Raw genomic sequence first — 25,035 nt, 5'->3', positions numbered from 1 at the left:
TTGTTTAACGTATCCAATGAGTTGAAATCAACCGTCCGTCTCACATTTTCTCAGTGCTTAACTATTTAAAAAAAAAAACCTGGTATATCTTCCCATGGCTCAAATTTCTTTGTTCTCAAATCTAATAATTCTAATTTTATACTTGCTCGCCGAGATTCACCAGACAGAGTAATTACCCGTTGACGTTTCTATACCCCATTAAAGTTGAACCTTCAGGGAACTTTTCAGTATTACTCGTACAAAACTTCTACAGAGTATTAAAACGATTTTATAAAACATTGTAAAATTAACTTTGTATAACGTACTTACTTTTTCTGAACTAATAGCAGCTATTTTTTTTTTTAACAAAAAATAAATGAATTTTCAATATAAATTATCATTATTATTATGCGGAAATATTTTTTACAGAGGGCGCAAATGGTGACGGTATGGCAATCATTACATCACTCAGATCTTTTGATCGAGAACAACAAAAAGAATATTATATTCCTATTGTTATTAAAGATCACGGCAACCCCGCAATGACAGGTACAAGTACCTTAACTGTCGTAATAGGGGACGTAAACGACAATAAAATGCAACCTGGTTCAAAAGAAATATTCGTTTATAATTATCAAGGACAAGCTCCCGATACGGAAATCGGTAGAGTATACGTCTACGACTTAGACGATTGGGATCTACCCGATAAGAAATTCTATTGGGAAAGTGTAGATCATCCCCGGTTTAAATTAAATGAAGATACTGGTATGATTTCAATGAAACACGGTACCAGAGACGGAGTGTACCAATTGAGATTCAGAGTTTATGATCGGAAACATACTCAAACAGACGTAGCGGCAAATGTGACTGTTACCGTTAAAGAAATACCGCACGAAGCAGTCGTCAATTCGGGATCGGTTCGTATAGCAGACATAACAGACGAAGAATTCATAAGAATCTGGGATTACCATTCGCAAAGTTTATCGAAAAGTATGGCGGAAAAATTCAGAGATAAAATAGCGGATTTGCTCAATATAAATAGAGAAAACGTGGACGTATTCAGCGTACAATTAAGAAGAAAACATCCGCCCGTAACTGACGTAAGATTTTCCGCTCACGGTTCGCCGTACTACAAACCGGTACGACTAAACGGAATAGTACTAATGCATAGAGAAGAAATAGAAAGAGCCGTCGGTATAAATATTACCATGGTAGGAATTGACGAGTGTCTGTACGAAAATCAAATGTGCGAAGGATCTTGTACAAATACTCTAGATATAAGTGCCTTACCTTACATGGTAAACGCAAATAAAACGGCTCTAGTAGGAGTCCGAGTTGACGTATTAGCCGAATGTACTTGCGGCGCAAGAAATTTCAGTAAAGAAGAAAATTGTCGAAACACTCCTTGTTATAACGGAGGAAGATGTATAGAAACGAGATATTCGTTATCGTGTTCTTGTCCTGCCGGTTATAACGGTCCCAGATGCCAGCAAACTTCTAGAAGCTTCAGAGGAAACGGTTGGGCTTGGTATCCGGCTTTGGAAATGTGCGATAAATCTCATTTGCATTTCGAATTTATCACTAGGAAACCCGATGGATTGTTGTTGTACAACGGACCGATCGTACCACCAGAAAAGGACGAAATAATGGTTTCGGATTATATAGCCGTCGAATTAGAACGCGGATACCCGCGATTACTACTAGATTTCGGATCGGGAACCCTAGAACTTAGAGTAAAAACGAAAAAGACTTTAGATGACGGCGAATGGCATAGATTGGATATATTTTGGGATACGGAAAATGTCAGAATGGTTGTAGATTATTGTAAATCCGCCGATATATCAGAAATGGAAGACGGTACTCCTCCCGAATTCGACGATAGCAGTTGTCAAGCTCAAGGTACAATTCCACCTTTCAACGAATATCTAAACGTCAACGCTCCTCTACAACTCGGCGGTTTGTACGTGGAACAATTCGATCCTACTCATTATCACTGGCAATATATGCCAGTAGGAAAATCATTCGACGGTTGCATCAGAAACCTCTTCCACAATTCGAAATTATACGATCTAGCTCATCCTGGATTATCTAGACATAGCGTGCCAGGTTGTCCGCAAACGGAAGAAGTTTGCGGTAGATCAGAAACTACCGCTAGATGTTGGGAACACGGTACTTGCGTCGGTAGTTTTAACGAAGCTAAATGTCATTGCCATCCGGGATACACCGGCCCCTCTTGTATGTTAAAAACGACACCTACGTCCTTCAAACCGCAATCTTACGTCAAATACGCTCTGAGCTTCGAACCGGATCGTTTCTCTACACAGATGCAACTCAGATTCCGTACTAGAGAAGAACACGGTGAATTATTTAGGATATCCGATCAACACAATCGAGAATACGCCATATTAGAAATCAAAGACGCTAGATTATACTTTAGGTATAATTTGAATTCTTTAAGAACTGAAGAAAAAGACATTTGGTTGAGTGCAGTTCCAGTTGATGATGGGCAATGGCATGTTGCCAGAGTAAGTAGATACGGATCAGCTGCTACATTGGATCTCGATGGAGGTGAAGGGAGAAGATACAACGAAACATTCAGTTTCGTCGGTCATCAATGGCTGTTAGTCGATAAGCAAGAAGGTGTGTACGCCGGTGGAAAAGCCGAATATACCGGCGTACGGACGTTCGAAGTTTATGCAGATTACCAAAAAGGTACGTAAAACTGTCCAACATCAATTTTTTCGGATAGAATAGAATTTATTCGTCTCCAGTGATAAGGTTATTTTATTGTGTCTATTTCTCTATTCATATTGTTCGACAGGTTGTTTGGATGACATTCGATTAGAAGGTAAGCATTTACCGTTACCTCCAGCGATGAACGGAACGCAATGGGGTCAAGCAACAATGGCTAGGAATCTGGAAAAAGATTGTCCTTCTAATAAACCTTGCGCAAATGTTATATGTCCAGATCCATTCGAATGCGTCGATCTTTGGAACGACTATGAATGCACGTGAGTTAACTATTTAATATAAAATATTTTTAAAATTATTCGGTAAAATATTGTGTAAACTTAATACTGATGAATAATCATTATTCGAGCTTGTACTCTGGAATTATAGACTTCTAAATTTTAAATTTGGACTATCTTGTAGCTAAAACTGTTTCTATTGAGTCACTCAATGCTGGTGCTTTCAAGACGGGCTCGACAGAAGCCTGATCGACCTTCGGTAACGTCAAGTGAAGCACGTCGGGCCTAGCTATGAATTATGACAACTATCTTCTTAAAATTATGTTTCAATATAAAATTTTAATATAACATTACTTAACTGCACACTTATGGGATGAAAATAAGTCAATTTACATATATCTGAAGTTTGAGTATAAATTATTCGTACAATTTGAAAACGTGTTTGGGACGCTGATTATACGGGTGCGGCAGCATAACTTCCTTTTTTAAAAAGTTCGCCATTTAGTCGGTAGATGTCGTAACGGAGTGCTAGTGGTCTCGTTCGAGAGGGGGGACTATAAAGTTTTGTCCCGGCACAGTTCAGTCGCCATCATGCGTTGGAACAGTGAGGAGCGTGCGTTTGCCGTTGAGGTTTACTTTTCGAGCGGATGTTCTGTGATCGCAACCCAGCGCGCCTTTCGGAATCGCTTTAATTTAGCCCCCTTGGCCCCTGTCCCGGACCGGAAATCAATTGTTACGTGGGTCACTACGTTCAGACAAACTGCAAGTGTGACAAGACGAAGAACTGGAGTCCCTCGGCCCATTAGATCACCGGAGAACATTGAGTTAGTTAGAACTTCAGTGTTGCGATCACCACGGCGTTCTGCGCGCAAACATGCGTCTGCCCTTGGACTTTCCGATCGTTCTGTGAGGAGAATACTTCATGATGATCTTCATTTTCATCCATACAAGATGGCAATTGTGCAGGAACTTTCTGAACGTGACTTCAATTCTCGGAGGAACGCGTGTGAGGTTTTTCTGGAAGTCGTTCCTGAGGACGCTATTGTTTTTTTTAGTGATGAAGCCCATTTTCATTTGTGTGGATCCGTAAACAAACAAAACATGCGCTACTGGGCTGATACCAATCCTCGACAATTGCATCAACGGCCTTTGCATTCACCTAAAGTCACAGTGTGGTGTGCAATTTACTCACGTGGAATTATTGGTCCCTGGTTCTTTGAGGAAAATGAAGTCACAGTGACAGTGAATTCGCACCGGTATGTAAACATGTTACAGGAATTTTTTTTCCCACGGCTAGATGAGTTGGACTTAGGGGACACTTGGTTCCAACAAGACGGAGCAACGGCACACACTTCAAGAACATCGATGGCTGTTTTGAGGGAACACTTCCCAGAGCGCCTTATCTCAATTAGGGGCGATTTGGAGTGGCCAGCCCGCTCTCCCGATTTGACCCCTTGTGATTATTTCCTATGGGGTTTTTTGAAATCGGTTTACTCAGTGTATGGAGAATGGGGGACGTCACCTAACTGATTTGATCTTCAAAACTCAGTAAAACAAAACTTTATGTATGTGCCTGTATTATAAAAAACGAATAAAAATTTTCTGATTCATACAATAAGTTTTATTAACTTTTGAAAAAAGGAAGTTATGCTGCCGCACCCGTTAGTTGCTGAAGTGGAAGGCTTCTTATTGTTTGTTTTAGCTCTATTTCAAAAATAACATTTGATAAAAAGATTTTTGACTATTTATCAATTGAACCTTTATGTCTTTTCGCAAAAGTTTGTATAATATTTACCGAATAACATCACACTTAATCATTTCGTCATCTGTTCATTTATCCATTTATCAGGCACACAACGATTCATTTAATTATTTTAAATATTGATAAAAATAATTATTTTTTTATATATAACAATTTATTATGATATAGTTTCATTTTGCGAAGGCACTGAGTTTCTTGTTTTATTTTTTATACATTTATTTTTTAAATTATTTAGTAGGTACACGTGAATGTCAATAAAAAATCTTTCAACTATATTTAATTCTATTTATTAGAATTTTGAATTTTTCAAGAAGCTTCATTATTTCAGTTTATTGATTTGTGGTAAATATCTTGGTGACAATTAATTCAGTAATCAGTGAAGACTAACCTGTACTCATGTTTTTACACATTTCTTTTAAAAAAACACAAATGACGACACGGATTTTCTTTATCTTGAAATTTAACGTTTTAATTTGGGCTATTTATCTTAATAAATCTACACCGACTGACTGACACATGTAAGCAACTTTTTCTTTTTTGAAAATACAAATTTCTATTTATCAAACCAGTTTGATCGAGTTTCAAGACTCTATCCATAATACCGACGACGCTCAAACTGATCTACAGCTGATTCAATCCAGGACAAGACTTCTTGGTAAATTATCAAAAGCTATTTTGGAGAATAGTTATTTTCAAATATCTCATTAAGTCAAAACATCAAGTGAAATCCTTTGGTATATTCGATCTTTGAATCAAATTTGCAAATAATATTTCTTAAACGTCCTTGATGGAAACAGTCCTCAGGGACAGTGAATTCGATATGACATTTTCGCACAATCCTTAATAACAATGTGAGCTTTTTAACACATTTTACACTTTTATAGACCTCGTAAGGCTTTAACATAATTTGGGCAAAGAAATTCTGGAATCTATTTATGTTTTTTAATACGATGGCCGTTTTTTTTCAACCTCCGATAGGCTATAAATAAAATATAGAATAAAAGTTCGTATAAAACAATAATTTTATTACCAAAAGATTGATACACCGAAGAGATTGAGACATTTGTCGTATCTGTGGACAAGTTTTTCAATACCCCCTTCAAAGAAAGTTGCCGCCAATCTGGAAATTCCGTAGACAAAGCAGTAATGGTGAATCTTCAACCATTTTGCCAAATCGTTAAACCAGGTGATCTGAAACGACATATTTGCGTCCTCATTCTTCGGTAGATTTCTGCAGAACTACAACCTTCATCCTGAAGAAAACAAATCACACTTGGCGGTAGCATCAATAATGACAGACATGTCTACGTGGCTGTAGCACAACGCCGACTGTCGCATGAATGTGTAGTGTGTAGTGCGAGAGCTTCACTACAGCGTATTTTTTCTGCCTGGTGGCAAATTTCAGCTATCTTACAAGGAAAATTATAAATTTAATTATTAAAGTATTGAATTTACTATACCTAATTCGTATATTTCACAATCTACACTTCTGTGGAACAAAATAATGTGCAATTAGACGAAAGAAATATAATTAAGATAACGAAATCAATAAAGTTTTTAAAAAACTAAGAGACTCGTATACGACAACTGGTAATAAACAAAAACGATTCAGCAAGGTCCATATGACAGATTGGAATCCTGAATTTTCAAATGTTCGCTTTGAAAACGATATCCAAGACTAAGAAGAATCTTTCTTGGAAAGAGGATTGCCAACTCAAAAGCCCCAACACAAACAACAATATATTTCGCTAGACCAGTATCCTTAACTCATATACATGGTTGCCTATAAGTACAACAGCATTCACGTTTTAACTTTATTCCTTATATTTAGAAGACCACGACATATCAAAAATGCCTTCAGTCATTAATTAACATCACTGCCTTGCTTACCAGAGTATTCAGAAGGACATTATTTTATGTTTGTTTCTAATAAAATAACAAAAGTTATATATTGACGCAAATTATTAACTTTCTATAGGTTTTTCAAAAATCATGTTCATTAATATCTTCAATAAAACTGTATTTTCCACAAAATATCTAATTTTCTGTAATGTCACCAAGAAATCAACATTCAGTGTACCTCAAAATTTGTTTTATTACTTTGTATTCGCACTACTGTAAAATCCATATTTTGAAATGTGATATCCAAGTTACCAACTTGTAATGTAAATTATAATTCCGCTGAAAGGAACGTCATCTACAGTAAGAAACATTCCGCAAACACAAATATACATTTTCCCATAACGCTATGTTGTAAAACCTTATATAAAGTTTGACATACCGCGTTGTTGTTTGATTACATGTTCGATATGATTTTCTAAGACATGTTTCCATTAAAACAATGTTCAGAAATAACGGAAATGAATCATTGTAGCAATAGAGCGTGTTGAACAATTCTCAGCTGCTATATTTATAAATGTTCAATTTAGGATCATAATTGTATGTTGGACAATCCGAGAATTGTAAATATCTAATAACAATGCAAATTCCTTCAGAAGAAAAACTACTAATACTCCAATCTCAGTTTTTTATGAATTCTATAAAAAACGTTCAAGTTATCCTTTTATTTTAATACACAAGGGTGGTCCCAGAAATACTTGGCTTGATCTAGAGATGGCAATACAAACTGCAAAGACCAGACTCTAGAAACGTTGAAGAAAATCCATGAAGAGGTACTGGATGATCTAGCAGAGCTAGCAGAAGCAGTAGGCATTCCAAAAAGTGTGATACATCGCATATTAACTGAAAATTTGGACATGAGAAAGCTGGGCGCAAGATGGGTGCCGCGTTTGCTCACAATACAACAAAAACAGTTTTTTGTAATGTTTCACAAGAATTTTCATCATCATTTCACACCCGAACCCAAAGATCAATCAAAACCATGGATTGAACAGAGAGAACCCACTCTAAAGAAGGCAAAGAACATTCCATCTGCAGGTTTTTTGGGATGCGCGTGGGATGGTTTTTGTGTTTTCTTTGTTGAGCCAGGTACTGCTGGGACCATCCTCGTAGTTCATTAACATCGAGAAAAAATGGAGTTGCTTGCCTTAATTTTAATAATCCTTAACCTGAATCTTCCAAAACCATTTTTTTTCGGCATATATTAAAATTAAAAAAAAAATAATAACTGTGAATGTGACATTAGTTTCTACCAATATTACAAAGTTTTTGATTTATGAAAAAATTATTTTGTATATCACGTTTCAAATAAAAAACTTCTTCGCCATACAGTTTCATCCAATCGCCAAACACGACACTTCAAAAAAATGTTTTATTATGAAAAATATGTTTGCTTAACTTGATGTAGTTGTGGAGAGGGCCGGGTAATGTCTTCGGATGGTAAAGACTGCATGGACAAGGACGAATGCGTCGACTTACCTTGTCTAAATGGTGGTACTTGTATCAATTTGGAACCAAGATTCCGGTACCGTTGCAATTGTCCAGACGGATTCTGGGGCGAAAATTGTGAATTGATCCAAGAGGGTCAAACCCTCAAACTCAGCATGGGGGCGTTGGCGGCGATTTTGGTCTGCCTACTCATCATATTAAGTACGCGTATAAAATACTCTAATTAGAGTACCGTATAAATGATGGATATTAGAATTAATTTTGATAGTTTGAACAAAAAAAAACAAATTAATAAAATATAAAGTTTTTATTTTCTAGTAACTTTAATTTTAGATTTCAGAGTTTGTAACAATCATTATCATTGTAGCGCAGTATTTTACTTCTATTTTACAACCACTTCCAATATAAAAAAGAATTCGATATCAATCTCCAGGTCTAATCGTTATATTTTCCAACATCCACTACCAATGTCTTCAGATTGAAAGTGAATTTTAATAAAATTGTGCCAATACGATACTTCAAACTCGCTGGAAAGTTTGTTTCAATATCTTTTTAATGTATAAGAGTAGACCATAAAGAGGAAAATAAAAAAGTTATTGGAAAACCTTCAACAGCTAGTATAAGGAATACCACCACAAATCTACCATTGCTTTGAAGTTGTTGCCTTTAATAGGCAATGTAGAAGGAATCAAATTTGCATCAAAATAAAAAAATGCATCGTCAAAATGAATTTGGTAAAAGAAATTCGAAGGTTTACTTTGCCACATCACGTGAACCAGTAAAAGTACGGACCCACGAGACCTCCCACATGGATACCTACCCACACGCACACCTCAAGCAGGTTTAATTCTTCTTCAATGAAGACGTCATTATTTTGATCATTCCAGTACAAGCATTCATGCCGATTGACCGCACCTTTCAGCTTGAATATTGTTTCTACCGACCACAAAGTGGAATGCTGAAACTGAGGATCAAACTCTTTCTTGAAGCGGTTATAAATACTGAAAATGACCGGCACTTGATATCATGACACAAACACACTGCCCAAATGCCTAAATACAAAATGGATATGGAAATGGAATGGAAATAACAGCCTTCGGGATGATTTTGTTGTTGTTAGAGTTCCAAACCTTTTACAAACACAATGGAGAGCCCAAAACTTCTAATTTTTTTCCAAAAGCACCACAAAATACTCAAAATAGATATTAACAACGTCTCTTTGCACTACTCATGGCGCAAAAACTGTTTCGACGTTAGATTTGATAAAAACAAGTCTTAAATGAACATTATCAACCACAAATAAGGAAATTTTGTAAACTACTGTAATCTTTGTAATCCCATTACATGACTTACAACTCTTCGTTGTTGTTTTTATAACGATCGATTTAGATTCTAATGAGAGTTTATTACACAGGAAATAAGTTGGTTTGTATATATGTTGAATAAATTTATCTAATATTTCTAAATTCAGTTATCGTTGAACGCAATTAAACTTGTCAATCATATGTTGAGATCGTTAACAAATAACAGAAATAGTAGTAATAGTTAAATAGATACGTAATAATAAAATATGACCTAAATATTATAATTTAATTAATTCTAATACCATCATTAATAATCGCACTACTTAATATACACGTTAAATGTTACTTTTTTTAGGTTAATGTGCACGATAGATAAATATATGTTTGATGTAAATTTCTATTTGAAATATTAAAATGAATTTTTACTTACATCAAACATTGCTTGGCTATATAGCTTGATCACCTTGTATTTGCATTTTATGTTAGTTAGCTAGGTTTTTTCGTGTAGCACAAATTTCGATTGTATCAAGTTACTTCAATGTCTTCATTTACAAAAAAGTAGGTTTATTTGATCGAATCACAAATATAAATACTGATTATCCTATATTTTTGTTATTCCCTATATATATATCTCCTTGTCTTCATATATATAAGAGCGTTTTCTTGGTGGGACTGTAGCAAAATTAAACACTTAAGTGTACTAACTCTAATATATTCCGAGCTTCCGAATACTTTCATCTCTGGGAATCAATTATTTAAGAATTTAAAAAACATTAGACTCATCAACTTCAAAGTTCAATCTTCAAATTAGAAATATCACCTAAATAAATGATTTCTACGATTCACTTATGAAATCAATTTGAAATTGAATATTCGGAGAGAGAAAACAACTACTTTCCTGGCTAATACCTCGACGATTATTGAATTACATCTACTCTGAAGAGCGTGATGTAAATCGAACTTTTAGTCGATATTAACATTCCCAATGGCTCGCAATTGCCTAATGAGCTTACTTCTTCTTCATTCAGTTGTATTGAAAAACTTCTCATCGCTCTTTTCCTTTGTGGTGTTGTCGTTATCATTAACTTCGATTTATCTTCCTAACACGATTTCAACCAATTGGTCCAATGAATTTTCAGCGATTTTTGAGCGTTAATGGATTTTTTTTTGATCCCAAGCACGCTTCATGGGATTCTGATCAATCCACCTGGGTGGAAGTGGTAGATGAAGAAAATCTATTTCTTCTAAAATAATTACAATAAAAATGAACGATAGAGATATGAAATTGTGCCAGTTCTGTCATGTTTCTATCCAATACAATTAACTAGTGATACAAATTCCTGGGCAAACCATAATTGTACCAAAGGTGGTGAATTTCTTGGTGCAGTAGAGTCCATGGATTTGCAGCTCCCGTCTGCATTGAGCTCGCTTCGAGTATTCCAATAGATCGAGAAGACTCTCCGATAGATCTTGAAAATCTAGTAGGCTCGAATTGAAGGAGACTCTTCAACAAGGTGCCAGAGAAGGTTTGGCAAGCTTCTAAGAGTTTTTATTTCTTCAAACTGATTGAATTGATTGAGCTGCGAACCTTGTAATAATTGATATTAAAAGAATTTTTAATAGTGTCTTATTGTTATCGGGATAATTTTTAAGTAATTATTGAATATCTGAACCCTGTAATAAATTTTATATAGATTAGAAACTTATATTCTAATCAAATTACACAATTATCGTATCCCTAGCAAAGCAGAACATTTTTTTAAAATGACTGTCTTAACGTATTGATATTTGAAGTGATTCAAGTCTACTTTTTTGTTAAAAACAATCGAATCAATCGAAATCTGCTGCTATGTAAACAAAAATTTCGTTTTTACACACCAAACAGATAAAATCTTACGTTTAACAACTTATTATTTTATATAATAATAAAAATGATGGAAAATTCTTCTATCCTATTGATAATCATACTTTTTTATTAATCACTATCATATATAGGGTGATTGAATTACTAAGTGACTGATACGCATGTTTTTATCGTCTATATACAGGGTGATTGTTTAATGTAATAAATAAAGTTCAGTGCCTCCTTTATTATTTGAGATATAAATTTGAAAATTAGACTTCACATTTTAAAATTATTCACAATCCTACAGGGTGTTCCAGATTTGTGCTGTGCCATATCAAATTTACAGTGTTAATTAGTTAATTAATTTCTGTTGCAAGTAAATGTGGTAAGGGTGCATTATTTTTTTATCAAGGATTCTTTACACACCGTACTAGCTCAGTATATTGAACAGAGGTCGGTATAAACCATGCGGGAAGTTTTGTACGTACTTTTTTAAAGGTCACGTAAAGGACCAAAGTTATCTGGAAATGCTCGAAGATTTACGTGGCCAAATGGACGTTTCATGCAGGATGGAGCTGAGAGTTATGTATGCGGGAATACATTAATTTTGGATAATGGATAGGCAAACGTGAATTCGTTGAGTGACCTGACACCCTGTGATATCCTTCTGCGGGGTCTTCTTTCTCAAGAACCGCGTTCTTGCAAGAGGACCACGACCTCCGAACTACAATTGAAGAATTTCAAACTCTGTTATATCGGAATCTCTACTAAGTAAACATTCTGTATATAAATACTCGATTTTATTTAGGAAATAACCGATTATTGTCTGGTTTTCAAATGATTATTTTATTTTTTTAACTAATAGTGTATAATGTACGATTTTATCTGCAATCGGGGGTGTATTTATCTCATATAACATAAGATTCAGTGCCAAAGCAAGGGAGACCTAACCTAACCTTCTTCGTGATTTGAGTAAGTACTTAGCTTTAAAATTTTTGTGTACCAATTTAGATGTCCGCAAGGTTACAAGCTCCGCGATAGTAGCTGTCACAATGAAAACGAATGCATGTGGTTACCTTGCGTTAACGGAGGTATATGTAGAGATTATGAACCCCCGTTAAGATACGAATGTGTATGTCCATCGGGATTTACGGGAGGTCATTGCGAATTAGAATTAGCATCAGCAGGAGCTATTATGCCGTCCACAGATTTTATTTTAGCTGTTATCGTTTGCTTGTTTGTACTTTTGGGTAAGTATAATTTTTTTAGTTGTACATAAATCTATTTCTAGACGTGTCACAAAGACACGTCGAGAAATAGAATAAATGTGCATGTAGAAATCCTCCTAGTACACTAAAAAGCACTCTATTCTTTCATAATTTACTTAATTTTGACTAAAGATCAAGTGGAAGTATAATTTTGGATTCAGAGTACACAATTTCGATGAAAACGTTATGTTATAACCCCAAAGTTATGGAAAATATTGAATAAAATGTTTGTTTCTTTCGATATCTCTGGATATATCCCATTAAAGACCTCTAATGTTCCATCAATAATCAGTTGGAACGTACAAATTCACTAAAAAATTTCCAATCCAATAAAGAAACAATCCACTGTCTTGATTGTTTTTTCTTGATACAAATAGTAGTATTAGATCCAATTATAAACAGTTGCAAAAAATTCAACTCTTTTCGTTTAAACCTCGTCAATAAGGCCTGGGAAATATACATTAAATAATAAAGATCATCAACGACTGCTTTGTATATTTATAAATGATTTAAATGGAGTAATCATCCCCAAAACAAATATTTCAAGTTCTGCGGAATATATCGATCGTAGCTTTAAAAAAATATACAGAAGAAAGTTCGTGTGAATTAAGACGAACTACTGGAAAGCTCTCATATGTTCATGGTTCAAAATTTGATAAAATTTCAAAATATTTTGAACTGTGACCTGGCCTAACGATGAATGGTACTTTTATGGGAGTTATTAAAGGGTTTCTGGTCAATTCCTTACGTTTTGTTGTCGCAGTTTTGGCCATCCTCAACGTTCGTTATTAGATGAGCACGTTTGAATTCAGTTTCCCAAAATATACGGTAGTGAATGATGATGTAAAGTCTTCATGCAAGGGCTAATTCAATTTTTTCCATTTCCCTATTAATCTTCACAACGATTCACTTAAACAATTATCAAACATAAACTTAGCATTCAAAATTGTTGAAATTCGACAACCTCTCGACGTACTTTGGTAAGTACTGACATCTTCAGACTGAGGCCGGAAACTTTTAATGCGAATTTATAATTCCATTTATGATAACACATTGTAAATACATTTTGGAAGTATGGACAAAACCACGTTTACAGAACGGCCAAAGAAAGATGGAATCCCATGAATCTCATTGCGCGATTAACTAAATCAATCCAAGATTCAATTATTGGATTGGCTATCCTATAGCCCAGACATGAAACCTATAAAGCAGACGTGGGATGAACTAAAACGGAAATATACGAGAGGTTCTTCGGATTACAGTCTAATAAGAATGGAAAGCAATCCCTAAAAAATAATAAATCAAATGTTACTCAGCGGTATACCCGAGGGAAACTTTATAGGCAAAGTGACGTCGAACGATAGCCATGGACCTTAAGTGGAACGATAGAAAGGGTGCCATAATCTATAATTTTAATTTAATGCCAGAATGTAATTATGAAATATATCAGGGGTACTTAACTTAATTGGAGTTAACCAAAAACACTTTATCTTCAGCATATTGATTAAATCTCAGATCAACCAAGCGACTAAAGAGCAAAGGGTGTCGAAATCACGTGTATTCAAACGTAAATACACTCAGAGAACAAAATCAAATCGTTACACTGAGAAAAATTAATCATTTGAATTGAATATTTCTTATCTATAAGACAATAACATTTCAGTGTACGTGTTTGAAACTTTTTTCATTGTTTTCTGTTGTGGTTGTCGCACTTAAATATTTTACGCGCCAGCGAATTGTCGCTTCTCGTTGGTTAGTTGATGTTTAATTGAAGACATTGTCTTCGAAAAACAAAGACGATATCTATATCAATATTTCCACTTTCTCTTTAGTCCTCAGCATCAACGTTACATATTCACTATAGTAACATTGCTAGTTACTTTATAGCAAAATAATTATACAGTGTGACTCGTTTAGATTACGAATTTAAAATATCTACTTCAGGACGACAGTTCAAGTATTTATTCCAATTTTCTGAGCATGAAAATATCCACGTAACTAGATTCAAAATGCTTCCAAACAGGAACGGATAGGTCTGGCCTTTTGAATAATTACTTAGAATGGTCATTTGAACACTCTGTGTAAATTTCAGCTTTTATAATTTAACGTGAGAGAGCTCAGGTACTGCGCACCTTGATTACCTGATACCTACCGAAGGCACCGTTACTCAAGGTTTGTAACCCCCAAACATTGTTCCCTACACCAGTGAGAACACGCAGAAAAATTTTCAGCTTTTATACTTTAACGTATGTCTGGCAGGCACTGGCTCTCACTCTAAAAGAACTTAACTGTTTCAATAGAATATTCTAAATCAATAGCCACGAAAAAATTGACAGTATCAAAACTATTATTTTCTAGATTGTATTTCTCTTTATCAATTAATCATCTACTTCAATACATTTGTCGGAGCTATTACAAACGCTTTGATTTATATTCTTCAGTTGTTATTTCTGAAAATGCGTGTCGAATTCTTGCTCAAAATGTATTCATATTCCTTGATCGAATAGTTAGTTCTGAAGATCTAAGTGACCATACTATCAAAGGAATAGCGAAGTCGATTCGTGTAATTTTCATTCTAATTGTCTCACAACTCTGAAATAATGAACTTAACACACTATTTTAAGCAAATAAAGTCTCGTAACCTTTCGGGTTGAAAGCTTGTTTTCTTTTTAGACGCCGTTGAATATTTTCTCAATGAACATTTGGATTATTGAGTCGTTGTTTTATAGTCTTGGCGATTCTAATTACCTGGGTAATTCGTCTATAATACGCTATCGCCCTAGTCGAGGTTTTTAACATTCCTCGAGGCATCGCTAGCTTTGAAGCAAGTCTCTTCCGCTGGGTTAAATCCCAGAATGTTCCTCCTTGTGTTCACAAAACCAACACCGGAATGTTTTGGATTATGTAGAGATCTTTATTTTTTTCACTTTCCCATAGATTAAAACGTTTCTTAATCTTTAAATTGTCATAACTTTCTTATTGATAAATATAACGTGCAGTTTTACTGAAGCACGATTAACGTACTTTGGACTACGCGAAAAGAAGTTTGAAAGGTCTGAATTGTGCGCCGTGACGCCCTGTGCAGAAATCTCAAACTAGTAGAATAATATACTATCCAATAAAAGTTGACTGGCATCTATTTTGATTCTGTTTTTTCAAGCATTTTGAGTTATTTAATCGAAAAAAAATTCGTGATCAATTTACAAAATGTATACAAAGTTTTAAATTCATAATTTCGTATTGGAACAATTCCAATAAAAATAATTGGATTTTTTAGTTTTGGTATTGGTGTTCGTCGTCTATAATAGAAGACGTGAAGCGCATATTAAATACCCCGGTCCCGATGACGACGTACGAGAGAATATTATAAATTACGATGACGAAGGCGGCGGCGAAGACGACATGACGGCTTTCGATATCACGCCTCTCCAAATACCAATTGGAGGACCCATACCTGAATTAGGACCACCAAAAATTGGATGTAAGTGACACAATTAAATGAAAATTTCCTGTAAATTCTTTCATACATTGGGCATTACATTCTTTTATCTGAAAATAAATTGTAGCACGGTTTTTAAGATTCGGTCGGCGGGGACGGAGAATTTCAAAAAAAAAGTTCAATATCAAACGGTATTTCGACTAAAAAGTGTCTCAAAAAAATTCTCTCGACTAATATAACAAAACGTAATTTGTCTTTAGTTATAATGGGCGTCGGTCAAGAACCTAACGTAGGAATCTTCATTGAGGAACATAAAAAACGAGCCGACAGTGACCCTAACGCTCCACCTTTTGACGACTTACGGAATTACGCTTATGAAGGAGGCGGTAGTACTGCTGGGTCTTTGAGTTCTTTGGCTTCAGGTAATATTCAAAATAAAAAAATAACTACTATATAGAATAGAATACAATTAAAATGACACCAATTTGTTTGCAACGATTTCTTTAATTGCGGATTATTTCTATTTAGATATTTGACTATGATGTATCGTAGCTTTTTCACATATACTGCAGAGTTAACACTTACTGATTCGCCGCCTGTATTTTTAGAATACTTATATAAACAATTTAGGATTTTCTCCATTCCATTTTTTTCTTGTAAACATGCCCATTTAAGTGAAAATGAACTGCATGTACCTTAACCTTAACCTATTAGTATGGGGATCCATTAGAATGCTCTAAAAGGCCTAGTTTAGTCGGTTGCAAGAGTACAATCTTACGCCCGATTTTAAGGGTGGTCTGGATCATTCGTGTATAGTCTAGATCTATTATAACGTGGTGTAGCGCATCGGGACAGCTTTACTAGGAGGGTATCTTAGTGAAAAGGTTAAAGGGATGCAGTTTTACGTACAGCTTCAATATACGACGAAGTTCTTCAAAGTATTACCAAACATTTGGATGCTTGAATCGGCCCGTACATATTTGCGCCACGGTCTATTCCCTTTCCCTTTTTATTTTTTGTTAATAGTTTCTAATAAACAAATTTACACTCAGACATTAATTAATGTGGTGTAATTGTTAATACTACGAAAATAGTTGCGAGAAATGTTGTAAGAATCATTTTTCTTGTGAAATTGTTTCACGCAGAATGTGAGTTGATCTCCAGAGAACAGACCCGACTACTCTGCAATGTTTCTACCCTAAACAGACTACAAAAACAATTTACAAATCGCCGTTGCCATCCAAATGCTTTTATTCTATTAATAACTTCCGTAACCTGGAACTTCTAACTCATCAACACTCATTTTGTGCTGTCTATTTATAGACTATTCTGTTTATAGGCACCGACGACGAAGCTCAAGAATATGACTACCTGGGCGCTTGGGGACCTCGTTTTGACAAATTGGCAAACATGTATGGCCCGGGAGAAGAGACTGAACAGGAAGAAGAATAAATATTAAGTCTAAAAGTGAAATAATAATTAAAAAAACATTCCTCCATCTAAAATAAAAAAGAAATGCTTTCGCGCGACCTCCACAACGCGTGTTCAATAAGACTGTTTTGCAGTTCTACTGCTGTTTAAATAATTCTAGACAATTTATATAAAGAAGCACACCTGCGAAATTACGTACTGCATAAACTCCGTTGAGATAATTTTCCAATTGTTGGTATAAGCTCATTTGAATATCAGTCTATTTGCAAGAACGTTAATGGCGAAAAATATTTTTAAAAAAGCAACAACGAAATTGTAAAATCTTCATTATGCTTTAGATTCTATAGGAAACGACTGATATGTGGAACTAATTATAATGGATCCAAAAAAATTATGACTTTTCTTGATAATCAATAGAAAAGTTCTTTTCTTGATCATTGATTGATCGAAATCGAAATCGGAGTGGAAAACTAACCTCTCCAACAATGAGAAGAAGAAAATATCAGTAATTGAACATCAGTTTGACAATTAATTTAATTTTCTATCTTATAACATATGGCCATCTATTTGTTTGATATAAAACTATTATCAGTAAAAATTCCAGTTTTCTACAACTGTCGATAAATATTACAGATTACTACTAACAAATATAATTTATAACATAATGCCATCTACTGGATTGATATACAAATATTATCAATGAAGATTATAGTTTTCTACAGCTGTCGATAAATATTACAGATTTCTACTACCAAATATAACTTATAACATAATGCCATCTACTGGATTGATATACAAATATTACCAGTGAGAATTACAGTTTTCTACTACATAAATATTACAGATTTCTACTATTAAATATGGTAAACTTCATCAATAAATAATTAATTCCATATAACTATTTAATTCTGCTGTTAACGTTCTTGCTATTATTATGTACGTAGTTGTTGAATAGTAAAATATTGTTAATGATTATTGACTGATAGCTCTGAAGGGTGAAAAAATCTCAATGGTTCAATCTTCCATTCCCGTATATTATTCTTTAACCCACTGCCACTTTTTAATGTTTGTCTCCTACCAAAAATATGTGTGTGTGTGTCGCGCGTCTTATTTTAACAGTTTATGCAGAACTTTTGCAAGAGAATGCTACAACGTTGCATGATAAGTTTTAATGTAACTATGGCACGAAATAATATAACGAGGACTTCAATACATTTCCACCATAGTTTAAAAAAATTGATTTCCGAAAAACTCGTAGACGTAATTTCTTTTACAAATTAGGCAGAATAAGAACTGGATGTACAATCAATCGTTAAATAAAAATTTTACTTTCTCAATGATATCAACATGTCAATTAATAAATTGAAGTTTCTATTAAATTTTCTGATATTAATTTCACAATAGCATCAATTGTTTTAATCGTAAGAATCTTGTTAAATACTGATCCATTTGGCATTGTTGCCAATTCAATATGTTCTGATGTGGAAAAGCTTTAAACTATCTTTCAAGCAATTATATGTGACATTAAAATAAGTATGTAAAAAACAGAAATGGCAATAAAAATATAACATAAAAAGTTCTTGAGATTAAAACATAAATGTTTTGGTGTCTAAATAAGTCTAAATAAATTGTGGGACTGTATTGAAAATACTTGAATAATTTTGTCCTGTCTTTGAGAGCCAGTATTCCTACAAAAACTGTAGGATCAGTCACTTTTAGGTCAAATTACAGGTTTAGATTAGATTTATCTGCGAAAAGTTGTGAATGAGATTCACTACAAGAAATTTAGAATATGGTAAACACAAAAATAATGTATTTCGATATAGGGAACTCGTGTGATATATTTAATCTCAAACACATCATTTTTAACCTGTGTTATTATTAGCGCTTATAATGCCTATTTATTGCCTGAAAATTGTCACCAAACAGATGAACGTTAACAAAAAAAAAAGTGACATGAACAAAATATACCTCACGCTCATTAACTATATAAAATAATTAAAGTTAACCAAAGATACCAAAGATGAATGTACGAAATATTTCACAACATTCAAATCCCATCTCTAGTCAAATATTCGAGTTGCATTGTTTTTCCATAAAATGAATTAGAATAGAAGAAATCGCGCAACGCTGCTTCGGCGTAGTAGACACAACATTTATGGACCATGGCGTGCAAAAACAACGGAATCAACATCTTGTTTAGGAATGATTAGTGTTCGTTTTTTTTTATGAAACCCTTTTGATATACGTGTGAGGTCATAGACATTTATTCTATCGTTTCTATAGGATATTATGTTGAGATGATACATTTTTTTGCTATTTTTATTATCTATTTTTCTTGTAGTACTTGATGAATGTATGCAAGCGTGCGTTTTAACTGTATATAGAGCATCGACTCCACATCGTTTTTATATAGCACTCGTAATATATACAATGTTGCCATAAGTTTTATTATCGGACATTTTGTAATAATTTATTAATGCTCACTAGAAGAAGAAAAAACTTATGTTTTGGTAGTTATGTATATATAGTTCACCGGAAAGAAAGAGATTGGATGAATGCGAAGAGAGCCAGTGCCAATTATAACCAATATATGTAATAAAATTCTGAATGCTGTGTAACAATTATAATATGTGTTTGCACTTGTGTATTATTTGACATGTATACTTAATATTCTTATGACATCGCACTATATTATCCAAAAAAACAAAAAACAAACGTGATCATTTGTCTATAAAGCCATTCATCGTTTTCATGTTGGCAAAATATCATCGTGGTACGACGAAAACAATCGTAAATTATTTGAAAATAACACAATTAAAAATTTCAAAAATTACCGGCAAATGAAAAGTAATATTATAATGTAATAAATAAAAATTTATTCACGTGAATACTGTATCTTAATATTCTATAATAAATCTACTAAATTGAGCTAACTCGCAAGCTAATTCCTTCTAAAACTAAATTAATCGAATTTGAATCCTATTACTTGAAAATTAACACGCATATTAATTAGAGGATTGTGAGGATGCTTGTATAACCAAGAGAATTTTTGGCCTTGGCTACAATACAAAAATATTGTGTTTTGTGCAATGTTATTAAAATAACTCTTGTGATTCTGTAGTCATTTCTCCACGTTGATATTTTGTTACCTCACAGTAACCATCTAGAAATTAGTTTTAACTTGGGTGATTTTATTTATTAATTTTAAATATTTATAAGTTGTTTGTGTCCATGAATTTGTAGAAATGTTTTGTCTCTTTTTTGTACATGAAAGTTTTATTTGAAATTTTATTGAAATAAAATTCTATAGTAAAATTGAATTTTAATTTTTACCCTCCATTTCATCGAAACATTATAGAGCTTATACAGAAATTGTTCTAACGAAAACTTTGCAATCTCCTGGAATGATATCAAAGGAAAACTTTAAATTCATCAATTTATTTAAAATCCAAGCACTAATTTATAAAACTAATTCTTTTCATTTTCTAATTCCTTAACTACAGAATATATTTTTATATAGCACGCCTATGGTAAAGCGGATATTGGTGTCCGCCATATGCAACAACCATTCTGGACACCAAACTTTTGTTTATTGTTCTTTACTTTACTTTTAATTAAATGACTGGCATATATGAATTTAACTGAAAAATAATCCCAGATTTTAAAAGTATTTTGTACGTAACACTTTCTACCAATATCGTAGATGCGAATCCTGTATAAACGATAAGGCTAATTGGCTGTTTCTATTACGCTCGAAACCTCCATTCGCTCCTTGTGAATGCTTCATTAGGATCTATTAAATGTCATTGTCAATAAAGTCAAAGTAGTCAACCATCATATGACATTCTATATGGTGTTTAAATGCAAAGGGTAATTTGCAGGTGGTTTTTACAAGAAATGGCCACGTAAAATATAAAATGCGCGAGTCCTCAAATATGTTAGTAATAATGTCATACGTTTTATACATTCTTATTCTACGGTAATATTTATCGATATAGTAAATTATCAAAATGGATTTTTATTCGCTGGTTCCCGAAGGTAGCGATGACAATAAAATAATAAGGACCATAGAATGGGATATGATGGACAAAACGAAATTTTTCCCATTATCCATGCTGAGTTCATTTAGCGTTAGATGTGCACTTTATCCTTTAACGTTAATAAAAACTAGGTTACAAATTCAAAAGCACAATGATTTATACACGGGTAAGAACATTTGATTATTTACGTTACATAATTAGTTAAACAAATAATTGAAAATAGTTTTTTTCTAAATTATAAGTAGTTATAAGATGCTCGCGTGATAACAATTTTAGAGATATGTTTGAATTAATTGAATTAACCAATACATATTGAATTTTATGAAGTTTAACTAAAATTTGGGCTTGAACTCGTTAACGAGATTGGTGTTAAACCCACTTATAACTGCATTAAATAATTGTAGGTATATTTGATGCCTATGGTAAAATATATAGGTATGAAGGATTTTCTGGTCTATATAGGGGATTTTGGGTATCTTCTGTACAAATTGTTAGTGGTAAGTAATAAATCGTATCTTAAAATAGCAGTTTACTAGATTAGAATATTTGTAGGTGTATTTTATATCTCAACCTATGAAGGAGTGAGACATATTTTACACAAGAAAAAAGTACATTCTAGTTTAAGAGCCCTTATAGCTGGAGGATGCGCTTCATTAGTTGGTCAAACTATTATAGTACCTTTTGATGTTCTTAGTCAACATCTAATGATGATGGGAGTTAACGGTAGAGAGGAAAAAGTAATTTTTTTTATTCTATCCATTAACATGAAATTAAAATATATTAAAATTTTCAGGCTTTTAACCATTTGGGAATAAAAATTCAATCAAATAAAAGTAAATTTGCTTTAACAATAGATGTAATGAAACACATATTTAAAATGGATGGTATTGCTGGTTTTTATAGGGGCTATTGGGCAAGTTTATCTGCCTATGTTCCAAACTCAGCTTTATGGTGGGGATTCTACCACTTTTATCAAGGTATGAGGTATCATATATAGGGTGATTGATTGAAAATATTCAATTCTTGGTTTCAAAATATTACAATTTAGTTTCATGAGTTAACAGGTGAATTTTGATTTCTAAAAAAGTTTTTATATATTCTCAATTTCTATCCGAAAATCTTCATTTCAGGTTTTTTGGCATGAAAAATGCCAATTTTGATTCAAAAATGAATAAAACAATAAGAGTAATTATTTTATAGAATCTATTATTTTATTTTTCTAATAGTAGCCTTAATGTGGGTAGCAGGCTAACAAGATATGCTAAGCAATGATGTAGCAGACAGCTTTGTGAAAAAAGGGGCAATTACTCCACAGAGCTCTACTGTGGCCTCATGAGATGCCACATTAACAACTAACTGAACAGATTCATAACCATATCAGTTCATATTTCTGAGAAACTTCTTGAGTTATCTAGAAATAATCTTAACCTGGTGGTTAGTTTTCTGATAGATTACTACTTCATCAAATATAACCTTAAGACTAGGCATGAGAGAGAATGATAATTGCAGATTCTGTAAACTAGCCACAAAGAGAGCAGAGCACTTATCAGATGTAGAGTCTGAAGAACATTAGGAGTTAACCAGATATGACCTTAAACTGGTGGTTAGTCTTTTGATAAGTCATTGCCCCATCAAAAATCACCTTTTTTATAAAAAAGATATGTTTTGTTATTTCATGTTGACTTATAGAACGTGAAGATTTCATTTGATCTAGGTATTTCTGAAAATTGAACAAAATCAAATCCTTCCACTTTTGTATTAATTTGTTAAATTTCTATTTCCTTTATTAATTATTAAATCATTAAAAAATGATGATGTACTAATGTAATAATATTTCGTCTTATGAATATCGATTCTTTTACATAGGAAGTGATTTAAATTTGTTTTTCAGACCAATTATTTTATGTACTGCCCAGTTGGTTCTCCCATCTTCTCCTTCAAAGTATCTCCGGAACATTAGGTGGATTTACTACAACAGTTTTAACGAATCCATTAGATGTAGTTAGAGCAAGGTTACAAGTCCAAAGAATAGGTTCAATGCGCACAGCATTTAGAGATTTATGGGTAGAAGAAGGTCTCAATATGTTCACCAAAGGTCTAAGTGCAAGACTTATACAATCGGCCACGTTTAGTTTTAGTATAATAGTTGGTTATGAAACAATTAAAAGAATATCAGTTAATGAAGAATATAAACAGTTTGTTAAATGGTGATAACTATCTATTAATAGTGTAGGTAATTATATTTTTTTAAATTTTATTTTATTATTGTGGTGTGTCCTTCGAATTGTAGTTTATTATTAACGACAAAAATTAAGAACAATATAATGAAGTAGTTTTAATCTTTATTTGTTACCATGAATCTGGAAGTAGGAAATTTTATGAATTTATATAATGTAGGGGATGATGAATTATAGTCGGCAAAGGGGAGGAATCTAAATTGATTGTAAAATCTGCCACCACAGTATGTATTATGTAAGCTGTGAAATACTACAGCTTGAAGTTCGGGATTTCCTGTGGAACAAGAAAGTTTACTTGACGACTCCAAACACTCAATTGATAATTTGGTTTCGAAACCTAGCTTTGCATTCAAATGGCCCAGAGCAATAGGGTTAAACTCATGTTGAATCTCTTTTCGAATTGCTTTACTTACAAATCAAATTGAGCCACTGTGGAGCTTGGGCCCCACATTAGGAAACACTGATCTAGAGCATTTTTTATCTATCTCATTGGATCCAAAGGTCGTCTAGTATCATTTGGAGAATGGTATCGTTGGTTGGTAGTCTAGTATTTCAAAATTGAGCATTATAAGTAACTTTAAGCAGCAGAAAAATTACTATAAAATGTTTCTTATTGGTATCGACGAATAATATGTTATATAACTTATTTAGAAGGAAACATATTTGTTTTAAAAAAATTTCGTAATTCATGGAGGGGAATCTTATTAGCAGACCAGAGTTTATTTTCGTGGACGTTTATAAATTATCTACTTTCCAAGCATCAAATATGATGACTGTTTATTGTAGTACAATTTTTTTATCATTAAATGAATATTTTTTTAGTTTTAGATAATTACCAGGCTGTGTATCTTCAAAAATATACTGTGCCGAATTTATTTTATTGTTAAATTTGATTTTATCTTATATTACCATTAAATTTATAGTTTATTTATTGAACATTTGTATATATAAAGTATTTATTACATTATAAAATGTTAGAATTGTTATTTATTAATAAAGTACCTATTATCTACTACCACTTACTTATTTTCCATGACAAGGTTTTACTTCTAGCTTTACCAAAGGTGTCCACAATTGATTTTACTCAAATTAAAACTTTTTGTAATCCCTCCTAACGTGAAATTACACACGCGAGGAAAAAAATCGTTAATTCTCCTGCTCCATCGCAAATTGTAATAAAAACCATCTCGGTTGTTGCTTCCATTGAAGAACCCTTCCAAACCATTCTGGAACCTCCTCAAAAAGACAAGTTTTCTTTTAGGCAACACTGCGTTAGTCTTTTTCCAAGTCTTCTGTAGACTCGTCCTCTTCTATCGCTACCATGCAGCCATTATCTGCTTTCGTTTGAGCACCATGGTTCGTCAGTCCAAGTAACGTCTTCTCTGGCAAATCGTAGATGATATGGGGAC

The 25,035-nt window shown here is 33.4% G+C and overlaps 2 protein-coding genes across 12 annotated transcripts in view; both read left to right on the top strand.

Moving 5' to 3' along the window:
* The window catches only part of LOC130903407 (neural-cadherin), a 444,749-nt gene extending 424,085 nt beyond the window's left edge, over positions 1–20,664 (top strand). For 8 of the 10 annotated variants that reach the window (XM_057815490.1, XM_057815486.1, XM_057815485.1 and 5 more), the window contains 6 exons: positions 409–2,691; positions 2,801–2,990; positions 8,018–8,259; positions 15,754–15,957; positions 16,176–16,337; positions 17,255–20,664. In XM_057815490.1, the coding sequence (XP_057671473.1) occupies positions 409–2,691; positions 2,801–2,990; positions 8,018–8,259; positions 15,754–15,957; positions 16,176–16,337; positions 17,255–17,367 (3,194 nt within the window). In that variant the 3' untranslated portion in view covers positions 17,368–20,664. Of the gene's footprint in view, positions 1–408; positions 2,692–2,800; positions 2,991–8,017; positions 8,260–12,219; positions 12,459–15,753; positions 15,958–16,175; positions 16,338–17,254 lie in introns of all 10 variants that reach the window. The other 2 variants (XM_057815489.1, XM_057815488.1) reach the window with 1 other exon arrangement.
* Positions 20,665–21,177: 513 nt separating this feature from the next.
* LOC130903417 (solute carrier family 25 member 44) lies at positions 21,178–24,644 on the top strand. Of its 2 annotated transcripts, none has more exons than XM_057815512.1 (6): positions 21,178–21,555; positions 21,794–21,886; positions 21,942–22,126; positions 22,183–22,366; positions 23,281–23,618; positions 24,449–24,639. In XM_057815512.1, the coding sequence occupies exons 1-5, from the start codon at positions 21,360–21,362 to the stop codon at positions 23,598–23,600; spliced, it is 978 nt and encodes a 325-aa protein (XP_057671495.1). In that variant the 5' UTR covers positions 21,178–21,359; the 3' UTR covers positions 23,601–23,618; positions 24,449–24,639. The 2 variants fall into 2 exon arrangements, with proteins under 2 accessions (XP_057671495.1, XP_057671494.1); XM_057815511.1 differs by having other exon boundaries at positions 21,179–21,555; positions 23,281–23,622; positions 24,449–24,644.
* The last annotated feature ends 391 nt before the right edge of the window (positions 24,645–25,035 follow it).

The sequence above is a fragment of the Diorhabda carinulata genome, chromosome 2 (assembly GCF_026250575.1).
Source record: "Diorhabda carinulata isolate Delta chromosome 2, icDioCari1.1, whole genome shotgun sequence".
Classification (NCBI taxonomy): domain Eukaryota; kingdom Metazoa; phylum Arthropoda; class Insecta; order Coleoptera; family Chrysomelidae; genus Diorhabda; species Diorhabda carinulata.
The sequence above is the reverse complement of the archived record's forward strand: the minus strand, read 5'-3'. Positions and strand labels throughout refer to the sequence as shown.